General features: G+C 42.8%; 1 protein-coding gene across 1 annotated transcript in view; it reads right to left on the reverse strand.

The window, feature by feature from the left end:
- Positions 1–19,858, reverse strand: part of DCC (DCC netrin 1 receptor) — a gene marked incomplete at both ends in the record, with an annotated part of 597,951 nt that overhangs the window by 42,989 nt on the left and 535,104 nt on the right. Inside the window, 3 exons of the mRNA XM_082336600.1 lie at positions 9,286–9,318; positions 14,394–14,588; positions 17,433–17,540. Coding sequence (XP_082192726.1) covers positions 9,286–9,318; positions 14,394–14,588; positions 17,433–17,540 — 336 coding nt within the window. The remainder of the gene's footprint in view (positions 1–9,285; positions 9,319–14,393; positions 14,589–17,432; positions 17,541–19,858) is intronic.

Here is a 19,858-nt window from a genome sequence, read left to right on the forward strand (position 1 = left end):
GAATATTTGCACTCCAAATTAATATAGTAAAATTTGAGGTGTTCATCTTTTCCTCTGCTTCATTTTCTCCTATTTATCAGCTTTGGGCTAAATAGCAGTGATGGTACGTCCGCATTTCTGCCAAGTGCAGCATCTCTGCTTCCTCATGTCCAACAGAAGGAGAATCGCAAAGGTTGGTAAAGTCCTACGAAGCTCCTCTTCGCCTCTACTGGTATGGGATTGAGCAGTCAAAGTCCACGGCAGAAGTGGTTTGGGGTAAAAGCCGCTCTTCTGGCAACGACCAACCTTATGCCAACGGCATGCTCTTGGTATGGGCATACTGCATTATAGCAAAGCCCAAAACATGGCCGTCTCCTTCCTCCGAAGCTAATTATTTTTTCATTTAAGTCAAATGAGCCTTCCCAGGTGGCACAGTCGCAGCTGATGCAGTAGTGCTCTGCTGCGACAGTGGTTCAGGGAAAAACCGTCTTCCCCCGAGACGGGCAGAGGCTGCCGAGCAGCACATCAACACCGACTGCGTAAGACCCCCGAGCACCATCGTTTTTGGCTCTGCCGTCCCTTAGGTCAGACAAATAGTACCTGAGGGAGGGTTTTGGTTGGTGAAGGCACTCTAAAAATTCTGAAAACTTAGTGCAGGGCAGGGAATTAGCAGGGATTATCGCAGATAACTTCTACATCAAACAACCGCCACCTACACCAGATCTCTTGGCAGATCAGCAAAAAACCCCACATTTTCTCACTTTCCCGCAGTTGTTTGTTGCTGTTGTGCGCTGTTAAACAACTGCCTTATTCCTCTCCAGAGGTACTTGTATTTCTGTGGATTGCGAAGGAATTCATGTGCATAACTTTGTCTATCAATTTGGAAAGTACTTTGTGATGAATGGCCCTAAATAAATGGAAGATGATTATCATCAGAAGAGACTTCAATGTAATCATCTTTTCAATCAGCATAATTGCACAGCTACAACAACTTCATCCCAAGAAAGCAAGGTTGCAAAATGTTTAGCTGTAAAAGCAGACAAAATAGAGAGAAATGTAAGGTATATAGTAATTCTGTTTACCAAGGTGACTCTTTAAAACAGTCCTATTCATAGTACTACACTGCAGCGTGTGAATGCGTTGTGACCCGGGGTTATATTGTGCTTAGGAAACTGGGTATCTCCATGGGAGATTGCTAAATGTTACTATTTTTTAGCCCACACTGAAACATCTTAGCGGGAGCCTAACGCATTGGAAAATCTAGTCAGGATATTGGAGACTTAAAAAAACTAACCCTGCATGCCTGACTCTGAAGTTTAGTACATTTTTAATTAACATAAAAGCACTTTTCAAGGCATTATACCTGACATTTTCATTGTAAAATTATTTGTGTAAACAGTTACGCATTTCATTTTTGGCTCTGCTATGGTGACCGGCACCTGGAGATGCCATTTATTTGGGATGGCCGCAACACGGAGGCAGCCAGGCAGCAACCAGAGAAAGGGCCGGGCTACGTTGTCCATCTTGGGGGGTTCTTGACTGAATTTATGGTAATTCAGCTCTGTTTTGCTATTAAGACACACAAACATTATTCAATATTTGGATAAACAAGGAAATCTAAGCACTTAGGAGATGGGAGGTAAATCTCTGATGCATTGTAAGGTTTTAAATGTTAAAGGGTAGGTAGGGCTTAAACCCCTAAGGATTATCCATGCTCTGTTCCAAGCCAACACACCTCCATGAACCATTTCTATCTCTAGCTTTCACTCGGCAACAGTTTAGGTTATATTTCCCTTTAAAAAACTCAAATGATGCGTTGCTGCTTCAAGGCTATTGCTTCATTCAGTTTCAAGGCCTCAGGTTTCGACTACCTTTATAATAATCTAATTTAAAAAGTAAGCTAACCTGTGTGCTTCCACCTAATCTTCAATATCGTTACTGCACTCGTCTGTTCGTGCTGTACTCGCTATCGCTGTCGCTCTCCACCTCCTTCCCAAACCCCACCGGTGGCTTTCTTGTCTTACAGAAGACACGTACGAAATTCCTGTCCCGCTGAGTTTAGACGTAAACCCTCAGTGTCAGCCAGAAAGTCACGTACGAGGGGGTCCCAGCTCAACAGATACGTCCAGATCTCATTTGGGCTTTTTTTGGGGTCAGACAATGGACTCTCTCTCCAACTTCCACCTGATTCCAGTGGAGCTTTTTTGCTTTTCATTATTCCATCTTTTGGAACAAACCATTTTAACATCTTGACTAATCAGCTGTTTCTTTGAGAACTGCCTTTTTTAATGGAGGTTAAACAGTCTTTAAACTTGATTTTCCTACTTTTTTAATGAGTTGCATTAAAGGCGCTAACATACTTCCAGAGGTACCAAAACCTGCATCCATATGAACCTACACATCATTTCTCACCTCTCGCTTCTCTGTTTAACTTCTGTTTTCCCCCAGGTCTGTCTTTCAAATGGTTCAGTAACTCAAGTCTTTCTCTGAAAAAGCACATCCTTTTCCCACAACTGTATGTCAGGTGCCATTATATGAAATAAACATTTCAACTTGGTCTTGTCAAGGCAAAAAAAATCCACTTGTCTGTGACAACAACAGTTCTTCATCCTCTCAGGTTTCCAGCACTTGGAAATTGGCCAAAAATTCTGTTGTCATTTTGCTGTAAATCTCGTTCCCTTTTCATGCTTTACTCGAGTATCTTCCTTATTTGCAAACTTCAGGTATCCCCGCATGGCACCGGCAGATCGGTAGACGTTGAGGGAATGCTCTCTCCTTGCAAAACGCTCGCTGCAAGCCAAGTACCTGAGCTGGAGAACTGGAGGGGGAACGACGCTTGCCGTTGTGTCGTCTGGCTCCTCTGAACCAGACACGGCCCTGCACTACCACTGTTGCTGTATTTTGCCTTAAACAGTCCAAAATACTGAGAAAATAAGCCAAGCAATATTCTCATACGAGACAGGAGAGACTGTCAGTGGTATTTCCTGCCCCATGGGTGCCCCAGGGAGGTTCAAGCACACAAACTAAGTCATTGGGAGGTTCAAACGTGCAAACGAAGTCATCGGCTCTCGTAGCCAACACAAGCTGTCAGGCATACGACGCCATCAGAAAAGCTGCTCTTCTGTTTCCACGGAAAAGCTGAGCTCCCTAAGGGAGTTATGGCACTGAGCACTTGGAAACTTGCTCCAGGACAGAGCAGAAGATAGCAAGTTGCCTTCAGGGGGCAGCTCCAGCTTGCTGCTGACCTGCAGCCCTCCTAGAAACCTGGTGGAATAAGGAAGCTCAGACATAGAAGAGTATAAGCAGAGTAAGGAGGATGGCTGAAAAGAAAGGGGCAATGGGAGCTTCTGCCCAGAGCAGACACAGAGCCATCTGAGAAAAAGAAAACATCCCCCTAGCACCTTGTTCCAATTTGGTGTCATCTTCTGGGAAAGTAGAAATACAAGTCAGAAGAGAGAAATGCTGAATAATACATGTTAGGCAGTTCGGTATCGTTCCAGAGTCTGCTCTTCATCCTGGAAGATGGACACCAGCTCAGCCTGAGATGGGTAACGCTGTGCAGCCACATTGCGTATTCGCAGTGGGTGACACACTGACTTCAGAGAGCACCGAGGTGAGGATCCATCTCCACGTGCACGGCCACTCACAAGTTCCCTCTCTGGTCAGTGATGAGAGAAGAAAACCTCACAGCCATGACTGAACCTGCTTATCTTGGATGGGAAAAGCTGGTTTTTGAAGGTACCCACCTGTCGCCATTGCCCACCCTACATGGCAGACTTTGGGATGTACAATATTAGCTTGTATCGCTGAGGTTCTGCATCCATCAGCATATAAACAAGTCAGAGCACGAAGACTTGTGTCTTCTTCCCACCTGTGGTCAGCACCTGATAACGAAGGAGACACCCACACTGTCCTGGTGACAGCTGAAGAGCTCAGTGAAGGCAGGGGTGTTTCCAAGTTTGCTTATCAGCAAGTATAAACTGGAAGACTTCTTGGAGAGATGCTGGGGCTCGGGGCCGAAATGCAAGATTAGGTGAACAGATACCACAATACCTGTTGACTTTCTAGTCCTCCTGTTTCAAGCGCATCCAGAGATAGTTGTCTCAACTACGTCTCAGCGTAGCAGGAAACACAACCAATATGCAGGAATAACCCTTCTTTAAATTTCAAGCGTGCTTTGCCTTCTGAGATGCCTTCCATTTTTCGGACCTTAAGAAAGAGGTCCAACACCCGCTTAGTATACATAGCCAGATGACAGTTTAAAAGGCTTTTTTTTTCCCCCCAGAAGGGGTTATTCTGATAAATGGGATACTTATCTCTAGCGAGGAGCGTTACAGACCACTGCATGATTTGTTTAGGAAGCGGCTCTTTGAAAAAGATCCGAACTGTTCCTTCTTTCACTCCTGCTACATTCAGAGTTTGCAAAATAGCTTCAGAACCGAAAGCCCGGAGCCATCAAAAGCTTTAACAGAAAAAAAAAAAGAGGCAAACTCGATGCCTTCTGCAGTCACAGCATGAGATGATGTGACTGTTTTGGGGCTGATATCAGGCTGTAGATGTACCGGCAGCCGTTTTCGCGCAGGAAGGCACGTGCAGAAAAACGAGCACAGGAAGGTTTCAAATGGGCAAACAGCACCACGCCTGCAATAATCCAACATGGCAAAGGTTGAACTGCAGAAAGCCGAATTCCAGGCATGACCAGACCGTGCTTCAAACCCTCTTGCTCTGAAAGCTGAATCAAGTGGTGCGCTCTTAACTCATGAGACGCAGAACATGAGGGTGCAAAATAGCAGGTGTGTGGGCAAGTACCCAGCCTTCATCCCCTGTTCAGGCGATGCAAAGTCCCCCGGCATCACTTGGAAACCCTTCCATGTGCCTCCAGACTGGATGCAAAACAATGCAGACCACCATTTTCCTCGGGATTTGGAAACAAAAGCTGTGGATTTGTGTCTCCGATGATCTTCTCCACGGGCTTTTTGTGGAGGCTGGGTATGGTCACTGGCCCTGCTCCGGGCACGGGGACCAGAAGTCCTCCCACTGGCCTCACCATGGCAAGTAAACATTAAATCTGAACTTGTAAATATCCAGTTTATGCTTTAAAAAGAGTAATGTCATATATAAAAAAAAAATAAATCGTACCTGTATTCCAAATGTAACAGTTTTCCATAGTGATATACAAATTTATCTAGGTAGTTCATATGACCCATTTCATGGGAGGTACGTTTTCAGAAAACAATTGAACAATCAAAATGTATTGAAATTTGCTAAGATAAGGAGAAACAATTGTTCAAAATTGTGTACGTTTCCTTTTATCAAAATTTACAGGGGATGTCATAAAACATTTGTAATCCAAAAGCAGAAATCAGCTTTTTTGCTCTTGCAGAGATCTAATTCCGATGGCAACACATAACTGTTGACAAGTCCTATATTGACAAAATATGGAATAAAGAATTTAATATTGTTTTATCAAATGGAAATGGGGGCAAGATAAAACACAATGAATTAATCTCTTCTTTGCCCAGCTTGCCTCATTTTTCAGATGAAAATCATAAATAGAGTTTTTTAGACTCCAGGAAGCTTCTACCACAGCTCATCTGAAAGCAGCTTGCCTTATCCCACATGCATAAGGTTTGTGACAAAAACTCTCTCTTGAGCATCTGAAACTGTATTTTTATTCTTACTTCTGTATTACCATTTTTACTACCTTTGAATACGCCCTGCTCTACCAGTTGCATACAGGCAAAATAAAAATCAGAAAGGAAGCTGACACATTCATGGGCTTGGCACCCGCTTCAGATTTAAGGGCTCCCTTGGGCAATGTGTGATTTGATTCTCTAGATGCCGATCGATGCTCCTCTTCTTGCCCTTTGGACACCAGAGTTTGCACCTTGGGAGCATCATTTGCATTTCATCAACAGGATTTCTCATTCTCTGTCAGACAGCTGCGGACCAAAGCTTCCACAGGACGGGATGGGATGGGCTCAACTGTCCGTCGCTCATGGGCAAGAATGAAGTAAGGGAGGTGAGGTATCTCCTGCCTCCTTCCTCTTCTCAGCGGTAGCCCCTTCTTGCAGCGACTGGTCTCTGCTCTCCCAGGGAGTTGCAGCCACAAGGAGCACATTTACCCTGACCAAGAAACCTTTGAAGTTCTCCCTAAACTCTCCTCCCTGTCTCCTTTTTTGCACCTAAGGATGGCAGCACTTGTACCGTCCCTTCTAGCTGACCCCGCATCTGGGATCTTCAAAGCTCCACCACCTCATGCCCTGAAGCCTCGGTGTCTCTGCCCAAACCCCCTCGCATGTCCCACGCCCTCCAACGCTGCTTTGCTGCCACGTAAGGGAATTTTGCTTCCTGAACTCAGGAACCACAAGCCGGCATTCGAGACATATGACCTACCAGAGTTAATTCATGTCACTCAATAAGAATTGCATTTGTGGCGGAGATGGCCCTAAGGGCCTTGTCCAAAGCACAGAGTAATTTAAAAGGCTCCCGCTGACTTCAAGAGGCATTGGTTCAGGATGATTAACGAATTAGCTTTGATGATTTCTAAGGCAAATGAGCTTTTAGAAACTTTGACTTTGTTTGTTTTAATGCTTGTGCTTGGAGTACAGTTACAGCGAGACCTGGCCCCGTCGACTTGTCTTTAACGGAGTTGCCTAAAGATCAAGTAAACGCAAGCAAAGACCTCAGACTTCATCTTATTAGAATTCAACATTGAGGTCATGTAAAAATGGGAACCGAATTTAGATATCAACAAACCTATGGAAGGTACAACAAAAGGAATTTCTCCTGCTTCTATACTACAGTCCTAAGGAATGACAACGCAGTGTATTGCAACTACCCAGGTGAAAGACAGTATTTGTGTACTAGGAGCGACTGTCTGCGTTTAACTCATGCTCTGCATACCTGCTGTCTGCTAAAGCCACGCTACCTCATTTCATTTTTCTAAGTTATTCGACTCAAATCCAATCAAAAAACCCCACCGTACCTGAAGCAATGGGGGAATTCACAGGCTACGGCGGCAATGCCAACACACAGTTACCACCCTGGGGATACACTTCAGCCAGACCTCACGCTGCAAGTAGTTACACGAGACTGGTTGAAACCTTTCCTGTTTTCAAGTCTATACAGAGTACCGCTCACTAAATAGGTTGCAAACACTGTTCAGGCTGTACAAGACCAATGAATTATTCTGGCGACGGTTTTTCCGTAGCAATGAAAACCCTAGCCAGGGGAACAGCATTCCCAGAAGAACACGATGTACAAAAGGAGAACGACCCAGACTTTTTTTTTTTCCTGCGGTAGTTTGTGGAATATGTATTCACCCACCATATCCAGCGTAGCTGCACTTAATCTGTCATGCTTATTTACATCTCCCCATTAACTACATAAACTACAGCACAAGGTGGGATGGGCAGGTCTCCCTGCAGAGGATCTGATTCTTTATATCCTTGTGATGGACCTAAGTTCACCACTCTACAGAACATAAAAACGCTTTTCCACATTTCCTATATTATTTTTTTCTCCCATAAAGCATCGCAAAAGTAGTAAGTAGAGCATGCAACAAATTCTGGATTTTCTGCAGTGCTACATGGGAAGAAGCAAGCAGAAACTCAGGAACGAGCCTGACGCTGCTTTCACAGATATCTGCCTCACGAGCAGAAGATGTGGGACAAGAATCGAGAAAGGATGGACCGTGTCTACAGGAGTGGGTGTCCTATGATAGCTACAGCAGGTTACGCCTGGCAGCCTGCTGTGGCTCTGGTGTTGGCTTTGCCATTGGAAACCACAACCAGCGGAGAAGGCAGATGCTCCACGTGCTACGCCACGAGATCCGTTAAACAGCCTACAGGGTGGCCATACAGCCATACAGTTACGCTGAAACAGCAACACGCTCGGCGAAGAATGAAAACACAAACTACCTTCCATCCAGCCTTACTTTTTTTCCCTTTTTTTTTTTTTTTTAAATGAACTTGACACTTTTTCAGTCCTGCTTACCAGGCGAGCTTACGCTGAAGCCTCTGCTAGCTTTTCCAAACCTGCCTGAAAACTTTTTAAATGTAAATTTGAGAAAAATATACTGACAATTTACTTTCAGGCTTCTTTGTAACCTAACACTTTTACCCTTTAAAAATAGTTTTTATCTATTCAAATCTGACATTTTCAATTTGTGTGTACCGTGGTGCAAAAAATCATACCGAGCGAAAATAGCTTTTAATTTTATGATTTGTATACTTTTACTTCTTTCAGCAAATCATATGCTGAAATCAGAGGGTGAATTTCCAAAACTGACTGAAAGCGGGTCTTTCCTGCTGTGAGATTATATGTGGTACCTGCTACAGGGTTAAATCCTAGTGAAGAAATATGCTCTGGGTCAGCTCCAGGGATGCTCCAGGTCAAAGCAAAACCTATGAAAGGGCCTAGAGTTGACTTTGATCTTCTAAATAACGCTTTCTTGTCTTCCCTAGGAATTATCTATTGCAGGTTAACTCAACTCACCAAACTGGGGTAAGACCGTAGCTGTTAAGCGAAGCCAGGGATTTGAGGTTTACACCTCACTTTGCCTTTTAAACCACTGAGAAGTGAGAGTTCAAATCCAAACAAACGTCCCAAGATCAAGCCTGAGTTTTCCAAGTGTTACCGTGACTGTTTCCTTGGGCAGATGTCACGTAAATGTACAATGCTGCAGCTATAATTGCGAGAAATACTTAGGAATAAATAGGTCGAAAGTAAAAAAAGGAAAAAAAAATAATATCCTAGCAACAGACTTCACAAGTATTGGGAAGGAGATAGGAGCAGAGGAGCTGTGACTAATCAGACGTATATTCGTATTTGGAAAACGTAACGATAATGCCTTGAAAAGTTGACTAAACTTTGCTATTATTAAACAGGAGCTGCTGGTTTGAGAGAAAAGATGATTTACGATTTCTCACTGTGAGGCTTTTGAACTTTAATCTATAACCCATGAAAGGGTGCAAGAGGAGCCTGGAAATTATGCTGAGCTTAATTATACTTAATGTGAATTATTCAGAAGTGCAGCAGAGAGACTAAAAATTTATTTCATACAAAGAAGCTTGACATTTTAATTGGTCCTTCAGAAAAGAGACAAAACAATTTCCTCTCCCGAAAATTTACATCTTTCCCATCAAAGCAGCAGCCTCAGCCGAGCAGAACTTCATTAACAAGATTAATTATCACGCCCGCGTCTGCCTCATCAGGTGTGCAGCCCAGGTGAAAAGCCCGGCCCCCTCCCCGGCGCGCCCCCGAGGCTCCGGCAGAAAAGGCGACAGATTGAGGGCACCGTACCTTGGTCATTAGCCATTTTGTCAGGGTGCTCGACTGCAAGAAAAAGACAATGTCATTAGAGGCTGACAGCTCCTGGCAGGCAAGCCGACGCATCGCATCAACTGTTGGGTTAGCGGGTTGGCGCAGCGCGGTGCTGCCTTCCCGCACCGGGGCCGGGTGGTGCGGGAGGACGGGATGAGTTTTACCGTTCCCTTTTGAAGAGAGATCCTGGAGAACTGAGAGGACAAACACAGAGTCATAGAACCGCAGAATCGCAAAATATCTCGAGTTGGTAGGCACCCATGAGGATCGCCAAGTCCAACTCCCTGCTCCTCGCAGGACTACCTAAAACTAAACCATATGGCTCAGAGCATCGTCCGGAGGCTCTCTGAACTCTGAACGCACGTTGAACCACACCTTATATCAGATATTTTCACCAAGTTCTTCCAAATGCGAAACCTTTACCGCAGCATTTTGTCATTCTCTTGTTCTTTTTCGGTATGATCTGGGAAGTTTAATTAAGCAAGAAGGGAAAGAGAGAGAGATGCTGCTTCTTTAAATAATTACAGTCACATCACCTACAAGTTGAAAGCTCAGTCTGACTTCTATTATCAGTGTTTCAGCTTTTTACAAAGGGGCTTAAAACTATTTACATGTTTTTGCATAATAATCATAAAAGATAGCGTGATCTGAAGTGCACCAGACAAGGCTTCAAAATTCAATAGATGTATTAAAAGCTTTCCTGCACAGCTACAACTTCTGACTATTTATGATAGGGCTGAGGGAATTAAACTTTCCTTGGATTCATAAGTAGCTACCATCGTAGAGCATTAACCAGGCCTCTGCTTAATAAATTATGCAGGAATCTTAAGTACAGGAAACTGGGGGGAAAAGAAGTGATTTGGCACATGAATCTGGAAGTCAAATAACCACTGCCTGCAGGTGCAGAGCACGCTGCTCCCCTTGCTGCTAAAATCACGACAAAACCTCCGCTAGATCACAGCATCACGCTAGGAACAAATGGAGGCACTGAACTAGCAGCCATTTACCTTTACAGACACAACTATGCCTGTGGCAGAGGGGGAAGAGCTCCTTTGATGACCCCCAAACCCTCAGTTAATTTTTTTTTTCCCCCTCCCGGACTTTTTCACATGGATGCAGAGAAGCAGGGGACGTGGAGCACATTGCCTCAAACTTTCTAGAAATCTGTGAGCCTGCGCTTCCCCGCTGAGCCGTACCTGGGTTATCACCTTTCCCAAACGTATTCATGAAAACACGAAACCTTGCTCGTGACTGCAGTTACCTCCGTCCGAGCGCTGATGCCGCTTAGACGCTGCCCTGGCACCGTTCGGCGTTTGCTGCCTTCTCCGGGCGATGGAGGAGGTGAAACCTATGACACCTCCAGCGCCATGAAACGCTGCAGGCCGGGTGGGTAATATCTGCTTCTGGCAGGTCATGGGGGTTCCCGTTTGGTGCCGGTTATGAACTGGGATGCGCTGTTGAACCACGACGCCAAGGCAGCATTAGAGGGCACTGCAGTGCTAGAAATGCTGCCCCACACCATCCGTGCCAAAAAGGGGGGATCGAGGAGGGGGGAGCGGCATCATCTGCGATTTCAGGGCTCTTTTAGAAATGGTTCAGTGGCAACTTTTAATCTGGTGTCCTGTAGAAAGCCCATGGATACAGTTTTCCTTGCTCGTCTTAGGACGATGGGAATATCTGAGATCGTACTGAAGCTCAGGCCTCTTCCTCCCTCTCTCCCCCTCTTTCCACTCACCCCTTAAAAACACATCCGATCCAGTGTTTTATTCATGCTTGACCTTACGTCTATAACTGCATTAACAGGCAACTTTTTTTCAGTTTATATGCATTGATGTAATGTTTTGTGTGATTCCGATAAGCAGGACACTACTCCTTAATTTTCTGTAATTAAAGGAGCTCAGCACTCAAGGAAGGTCTGTAAATGCTGGCTGAAATCCAGAACAGGTACGGCTGAGCAGAAGAAAGCGTAAGCACATTTAGTAAGTGCAGTTCTGAGATTTGCTTGTTTCTGTAATAGATGAAAAAAAAAAATCACTGACAAGTTATTTAAAAGATTGAGGAAATCCTTCTTCCCATCTGTCACTGGTTCATTCATTCACTCTTTAGTTGTCACGTTTGAATGGCTGTGGCAAAAAAAATTTCAGACTGTTTTTTTACTTCTTCAACGTAATAAATTTCTGAAAATTCATATGCCATAAAAGTAATGTAAGATCGAGAGTTGGAATTTAACTTCAGGGGCAATCCGTGACAATACACTGCGAAAGGCTGCAAAACAAACACACCATTCGGGCACTCCCTGCTTCTTTTCCATGTATACATATATGTGTATACATAATATTTACTAAACTCATCCAGAGTCAGTAAGGAGTAAGAAAAACCCTAGGAAGGACCTCAAATTTTGGCCCAAACTAGATGACAAGAATAGGCGGGATGTTCAATCACATTTTATCCTTCTATTCCAGGACCCTAAGAATGCGTGTATCCGATTCTTCATGCTTTAAGTGATAAATTTAACCAGCCAGAGCATAAAATAGCGGATCCTCAACTGATGTAAACTGTCGTAGATTGATTGAAGTTCACGGTGTAACGACAATTTACATAAGCTAAGGCTTTGCCCATTTGCCTGTATATTATCATCAGTGGAGCTGAGGTGGAGGAATATAAACTCATTGCTCCGTGGTAGCGTTATTTACTACTAAACATATCTCTTTCTCACAGATCACTACATTTTCATTAGGAAAGGGAAGTCACTGCAAATACTCGCATCGCAATTACAACACAAGTAATGGCTTGGTTTCCTTGGGGGAGCTTTATGTGCTATAATATATGAAACAAGACAGTGGGTGACTTCGTGGATCTTTGATGCTTGTTTAGCTCCTCGTGATTTAAAACTCCCTCTGATCAGGACACAGATTTGCCATCGGAGCACACGTTACCGTATGGCACATACACATCTTCTGTTCGTAATCATTAAGGGCAGGAAACCAACATTTTTGCATAATTCAGAATGCACTCAAGACTTCAGAAAGTCTTTTCACCTCAAGTGTAGGGATAGATTTGTCAAAAAACCAGTTGAATATTATTGAACATGACATATTTAGGGTGGATATCATTAAGTATTCATGGCAGGGTATCAGACATAGTCCTTGTAGGCTATTACAAGATGTAACAAACGTGTAAATTCATCTTTTTGGTATCTGTTGATGCTGTCTGATCTAGAATTCATTTCCCAAATGAGTTTTATGGTACTTTGTGTAAACATTACAAAGTAGGTGATATCAAGTGCATTAATCTTTTGGTTTAGTTAGATATCTGGGTCTCCATGTCTTCTCATATCTCATTAGTCTGCGGTTATTATATTTTGATGCCTTGACTCATTTTAAACTCAGTCTAATAGACTTCTTCTGCTTGGCACAAATTGTGAGCATGAAATTAAGTTGGCACCATCCTCTTGATAGAGATGAAGCACCCGCAAAGTGCTATCTCTTCACATTTCATGGCAGTGGAGAATGAATAATCAGGATCTTACCAATAATTCATTCAAAGTGAAACATGACTTGGACAAGTCAGTCCTGCAAACCTGGGCAGGCGGTGATAAGCCGAGAACAAATTGATACGATTTTTCATTTTTTTTTTTCCTGATTCTTGCTAATTCATGAGAACTGTTGTATGAGGCTTTTCACTCCCAGTCGACAGCATGCTTTAGAGACACTGATATCAGTGAAGAAAAAAGGGGCAAGCTCTCTGCCAGTGCTGCTGAGGACACTGGCTCATTCATTGAAACCCTTCCTTAATGGCCGAAAACGGAGTTTCCCCTCCTTCCCTCAGAGGCAGAAGCAAAATTTGCCGTTCACACAAAGGCTTGCTGAAAGACAACCTCAAATACAAGCTCTCGCCAAACAAAGCAAGCAAATCCCCCAAAGGGAATGCTGTGGGGTCGTGTGTCACCCCTTCTCTGCAGTCATTTGCCTTGGCTTTTGTACAGCTCGCGTTAAATGAAGTCACTTGTCATCGATTAAAAAGAGGCTTGAGCATGACCGCTAATTCCAAGCCTCTCAGGCACAGGTTTGAGTCTGAATTGCCCTAATTTCCCTCCAGTCGTGACTTCTCAGGCCCAGCCCGCGCCCGGTTTCAATTACCTTCTGCCAAGATGTTATTTTTATATACAAATCCCCGGATTTTCTCTAGAGAAGACACAGCGATAACGTGCTCTCTCATACGCCACGCTTCTTTCCTGGAATAGGTTCGCTGTTTATGTCATTTGAGTTTTTCATTAATTACCCATCTTTTTAAAAGTAATTTCATACCTTTGTGCAAATGAATGTGTGACAGTTAAAATATAAGGAGCAGAGCTGCGGCAAGCGCCCTGCTTCCCACTCACGGTAATATTGCTTACATCTTCATAACTAATAATTTCTGGGTAGATCATGTCAGGGCTTCACACAGACAGGCAGCGGGGAAGAGGAATATCTTTCTTAATTTGAAACTGAGTCTGATACAAGTGCAGTCCTTTGCTCTTATAAGCACGTTGGTGCTGAAATACCAGCCAAAAAAAAAATGGGTGCCCCCTGGTTTGCCCTCTCCTTCTCACTGGTCCCTACGGGAGAGGGATCAGGTATTAATTAGCCCGTTAATAACAGGTAGTGAAAAATATCTGGAACAACTTTCCCCACGCAAAGACAAGTCGCATCTCAGTTTGCTGAGATTTTTAATCGCAATTTTGCATGCCTGCTCTGTTGACAGGAGTGAGTCATTACAGGTTCCTACAGTCACCAGAGGATCCAAAACGAGAAGGGACCTCCCTAGAGAAATCCAGTCAGATCCAATTAGCTTTATTATTGATGGTAGAAAGTTAGGTGGTGGCAGAGTGCTTTCCCCCAGCTGATTGAATTTAAAAATATAGTTACTGCCTCATTATGTGGTTTACTTTTGTCAACTACTGTATGTAGCACTTTGCTTTTATCTCTCAGTAATGGTTTCAAGTAGTAGGATCTCTTCTGGCTGACATGGAATTAATTGCAAAGCTCCTACAGAGGCATTAGAAAATTCTATGTATCATTAATATCCAAGATGACACAGATCCAAACCTTTCAGCGTCCGGAAGAAAATAGGATCGGAGAGGGGCCCCACTCCCTTGGCGTTGCGAGCTTGGATTCTGAAGTAGTAGACGGTGTCCAGGTTGAGGTCCGTGATCTGGTGGGTGAGCCGATCGCCGCTGATGGACTCCATAATCCAGTCATCAATTGGAGCATTCTTGTCCAAAGTATAGAAGAGGATGTAAGCTGAATAAACACAGTCTCTCAGTTAGTACTGCAATCAAATTTTAACGTGCTTCCATTATGAAAGACATACAAAAATCAGATTTCTTCAAAATCAGGGTTTTTTTTCCTAAAGCAGTGATGGCAGGTCTCCGATCAAAATAGCTGTGAGGAATGTTATGACAATACACATTTGTCTATTTTTAGAAGAAAACCACAATTACAGTATTCACTGTAAGAAATATAGATTTAACAAATATGAAAATAGGCAGCACGCATTGAAAGGCTGTTACAAGTGCATTTCTCAAATTCAGGTGCACCATTCAGTCTGATAGCTGCCATAAACCATACGATGTCAGTCTTTAGTGTCTCAGTGCTGAAATAAAACTAAATGGCGTTAATGATACACATCAATGTACCTTGTGCTTATGGGAAGCCATGCAATATTTCTTGGCAACTATAAGGGAAAGTATTTTGGGGAAAAGAATGAAGAATTAAAAATTTTGGTAGCTTAAGAGTACTACAATAATGACTTACCACTGAATAAAACTTAAAAATTTTAGAACTTAGAGAGTAGAAGTATCATAGAATCATAGACTCCTGGACTACCAGGTTGGAAGGGACCTCAAGGATCATCTGGTCCAACCTTTCTAGGCAAGAGCACAGTCTACATGAGATGGCCCAGTGCAGTACCAGCGTTAGGAAACGATAACAGTCTGTAGGAATTACCTTGCCAGCAAATGAAATTTTGGGAAGAAGAAAAAAGCCTGGACGAAAGGCTGAGAAGTCTGGCATACCCTCTGTGCCAACCCAGCCTCAGCTGGGGACCTGCAACACCCGCCTCTGCCTGAATTTGAAAACATTTTCTTTTTTTTTCGCCCTTTCTTTTTCTTTCCTTTTTTTTTTTTTTCCCTGGCAAATTAATCATACGCAAAAAAACCCCACTCTAAGTCCAGTCTTAAGTACCGTGCCGCAGGAGTGAGCTACTGGAGCAGAGAGAGACTGAGCAGGTCTTCTGGACTTCATCTTTGTGCCTGGATCCAAAGTTAGTACAAAATTGGTGCAAGCCTTATTATTGCTATTTCCCTATTCTTTTCTGAAACAAAGATGCAGTGTTAGGATGGAAATGATATGTTTTTGTGGTTGGGTTTTTTTTTTGTTTGTTTGTTTTATATTATGGGATTTTATTTAGAGGCTTGTAGTTTAGGGTTACTAAAGCAGTTTCTCTGACCATAACATTTGAATTAATACATATAAAGTTACGAAAATATAGATATGTTTCTCAAATTAACACCAATACACTTGCTCAAGCATTTGTAGGGACAGAGATTTGGTTGTTGGGGACATCTCTGCTCTCCCCAAGGAGTTGTTCCCTCCGCTTGATACCTCTAAGAAACATTTGACCACATGTGCAGTAAAAAATCCCTGTGAGAGTCATTCTTCAACCAAGTGCTACAAGAAAGACGTTTGTGCATGGACGGCAGGGGACTCAGCCTGCTCTCAGGTCTGAATGCTGCTGTCGATGGAAAATCTCTATAAAAGTTGCTACCACGGAGTCATTTCACACCTTGGAAGTCAGGAAAGCTTTTATTTTATTTTGTCTTTTAGTCACAGGCAATCGGGACCATTAGCACTCATTTCAGTGCGTCGTCCACCAGAATGATCGTTTCTTCTCTCTAATGGCTAAATTAGGTTAAACTGAGCCATTTCATCAAAACATCCTACTTTGGGCCACGGTCACGGATTGTAAAGTGCCGATGATAATGTAGAGTGAAATTATACACAGTTACGCAAGTCTAACCTAGGAATTGTTGTTGCTGGGTGATGTCCACACGGAAATACATCCTTATTTTATTGGTAACATAAAGTGAGATACTTTCCTGGTGTAACTCGGAGCAGCTCATCTGATGCCAACGAAGCCCTGCTGAGTTACAACTGGTCAAATCTGACCCAGTGCTCTTCACTGCTAATGGCTCACATGGGATGTCGTTCTGAAGCGTTCTTCCTCTTACTTTGGTATTTCTCAATGCTTCAGCAGCGTGTTGCTGGGATTACCGGCAGCAACGGTGACGTAGGCACGCTTTCTCCCATGAATATATGTTGCAGAACGGGTCTAACCCAACTGTTTGTAGTAACGCGAACATAATGTGCACGTTTTTGAAGACGAGCAATATTTCTCCTAATAATTATACGCCTCTGAGATGTCTATTAGCAGACTAAAATGATCATTTAAATGCAAAATCTCAGATAGAACTCTACTATATTTTTCAAACTAAATTATCATTAAGGTTTGTAATGGATTTCTTAATTAGGCACTAAGGTTACACGCCATATTTTGGAAAATAAAATCTGTCATTGTGAAGCATCTATTAAGTTCAGTTCTTGTCAGTCAATATTAGGGTTTTTCTCCTGATCATCGTTGCCTTAAACTGTTATTGTAAAGTTAAACATCTACCAGTAAATTCTCCCATTATGTGCTGCACTGAGCAACCTATCATTATGTATATTATGTATTGCATTATTGCCAAACAAAGTACTTATTATTAGTCATTTCTAATTATCACTGAGCAGCACGTACCACAAAACCTTTGCTTAGAGTGCTGCATTTTTAAACTTGTATTACTGCTCTTAGCATTTAAAAATAAAAGATTTACATCCTCCGAGTTCTAGATCTTGCAGTATTCGTAACATTGCCTTGAATCCTAGGCCAAGTTGGCTGATAAAAGTAAGAGAAAATAAAATTACGTCAGATCAAATAGCATTCTAGAAAAAAAACGGAGATGTTTCCACAGAACATAGGGAATGAAAGCGGCAAATGATCAGAATGGTAAAATAAAAAGGAGAATGCAGGATAATGTAGATGTTTACCAGTAATTTTTCCATTGGCATCCAACGGCGGCTGCCAGCTGACAATGACGGCTCGGGGCTTCCCTTCCCGGGTAATGACTGTCAAATCCTTGGGAGCAGAGGTTGGAGCTGAAAATAGTGAAAATAATTGAAAACAGAAATTATTCACCTTCTTTTGAATTCCTTACACACCGTAGCAGGCATGAACTACTCAGCAGGCATTTACTGTTTCCTTAGATCCTTTCAAATGCGAGCGTCCGTAGATGCATTTCAAACAGGTAATACGCGATTGGTCGAGAAGTGATATTTTAATAGCGGCAATTGTACAGAATACGGCGTGTGGATACGTTAGGATTTGGTGGATAGCTCTTCTCCTCCTACTGTTAACATTGGTCCTTACAGATAAACAACCACCGAGGTATCCAAGAACATTTAATGTACTCTGGGAGCCCTACACATTGAATAACAGTAATAATATTGTGGCTTCTCTATTAGGAAGATTTGTAGGTATGTGCCTGTATAAAACAAATATAATTGTGTGTATTCATTAAATATATGCTGAGCTCGGGACATTTTAGACATGATAGAAAATTCTTAGCTTTTCTATTTCCACTGCATTTAAGCCAGAAGGTCTTGTGCAGTGTCTCTGATATTTTAAAATCATACCTTAAGAGGAGAAAGGAAAAATGGGCAATTATTAAAAAATAGTTGAGAGAGAGGAGTAATATATTGGCACTGAGCTCATTCTTTGTTTACTTGGTTTTGATACAGGCTGTTGACGACTGAGAGCATATAGATAGCATAACAGCACGGAGAACACAGTGTACAGGCATCGCATCATCTGTGTCCTACCCATACGGCCGCTAAACAACTTTCTTGAACGCCTGAAGCACTGCTCCAAAGTCACTTTAGGAGGTAAAGCTTTAAAAATCTGTTGGATCACGCTGAGCTAAACCAGCCTGATCTAAAGCACAGACACAAATCTTCAGGGTGACGAACATTCAATGATCTTCAACGACAAGAAGGAAAGGAAGAGCCAGCTGCCGTACAGGCTCTGGTCACAAGGAACTGATCCCTTTGAAATAAGACCGAGCAGATGGTCTCATGGTATTTGCATCCATTGAACTTTTTAAAAGTGGGATCCAGAAAGCAAACGAGAAATCCGTACGCAGAGAACAAAAGTTTCTTTACCGTTGTCATATTATTAAGTAGGTGACTACTCGTCAGCTGATGTTCTTTGCGGCAGGTTCGTGGTGGATTATCTCTTTGCTATATATGCTAGAACAACACGTTCAGTCTGGTGTGTCCAGAGTGTTTCACTTCAGTCTTGTGACGTTAGCTGCTCCTCACTGGAAGCCTCTTTCTTAGCCTGAAGCCAGCAGGCCACAACACAAGCTCACAGATCTTTGAGAAGTCTCTTAATCCTCGGCAACGCCCAGCGTGACGTGAGCTCCCACACTGCTAGGGAAGTCTGCATTACTGTTATTCTCATTATTGCTGATTATTATTATGGTGATGATGATTACTAGTAGTATTATTATGGCTTGAGAGGGTTGTGTTGCATCTAAAAGCTATTCAGCTTACAGCCAGCTTGGGACACTGGTTCATCAGACTGAAGTACTAGAAGAAACATCTCGGACTGCCTTGCTACTTCAGGGAACTGCAAGAGATTACCCTTTTCATAAACACATCACACTTCATTTTAAAACTAAAATTTTCCTTCTCTTTACTTCTGCTAAGCCTATTCTGCAGCATTCTCCAACTTCACGTAAATGTATTTCTACCAAAGTGCATCCGTCTCTCTGTATGCAAACAGCATCTTTATCTGAAATGCTGTTTTCCCTTTTCTGATATTAACCCCTTTTGATGCGTTTTCATGAACTAACCCTTTCCCTTCCTAGGCTTTCTGTCTTTTATGAGGTTAAAATAGCAAAGCTCGTAAGCCCCTTTCTGTAACATTGGCTTTCCATGCCGGTGATTACCACGTGAGTCCCGCTGAGCGGCTGAAGTTGAGCTCTGCTTTCAGCAGATTGTGAACATAAGATATCATGAGAAAAATCAAAGCTTTAGATGTTTCCCTTAGCACTCATTAACACCCCTCATATCAGTAAGACTTGTGTAGGCAGATCTGGGGATGGAACTTGGCTCTGAGAGTTGCTTTTGAATTATGGGCATAACAACTCTCCCTAGCCATGGTAGTAATCTCCAGTGAATTCTGTATCGATGCTGATATGTACGTTCTTTAATATCATTACGGGAAATTCAACATGCGGAATGGGTGCAAAACAGGCAATAAAGATCAGCGGTGCAGGATGCCCTTAATTAACAGAGCTGCTCCATCAAGCTCAGATAATTGCATTGCAATCACATGGGAAAATCTAAGGACACATATATTCCCTCTTATTTTCCCTTTGTTAATTAACTGGCGTGTACTGTGGTTTTCATTT

This window comes from Platalea leucorodia (assembly GCF_965183815.1).
Source record: "Platalea leucorodia genome assembly, chromosome: Z".
Classification (NCBI taxonomy): Eukaryota; Metazoa; Chordata; class Aves; order Pelecaniformes; family Threskiornithidae; genus Platalea; species Platalea leucorodia.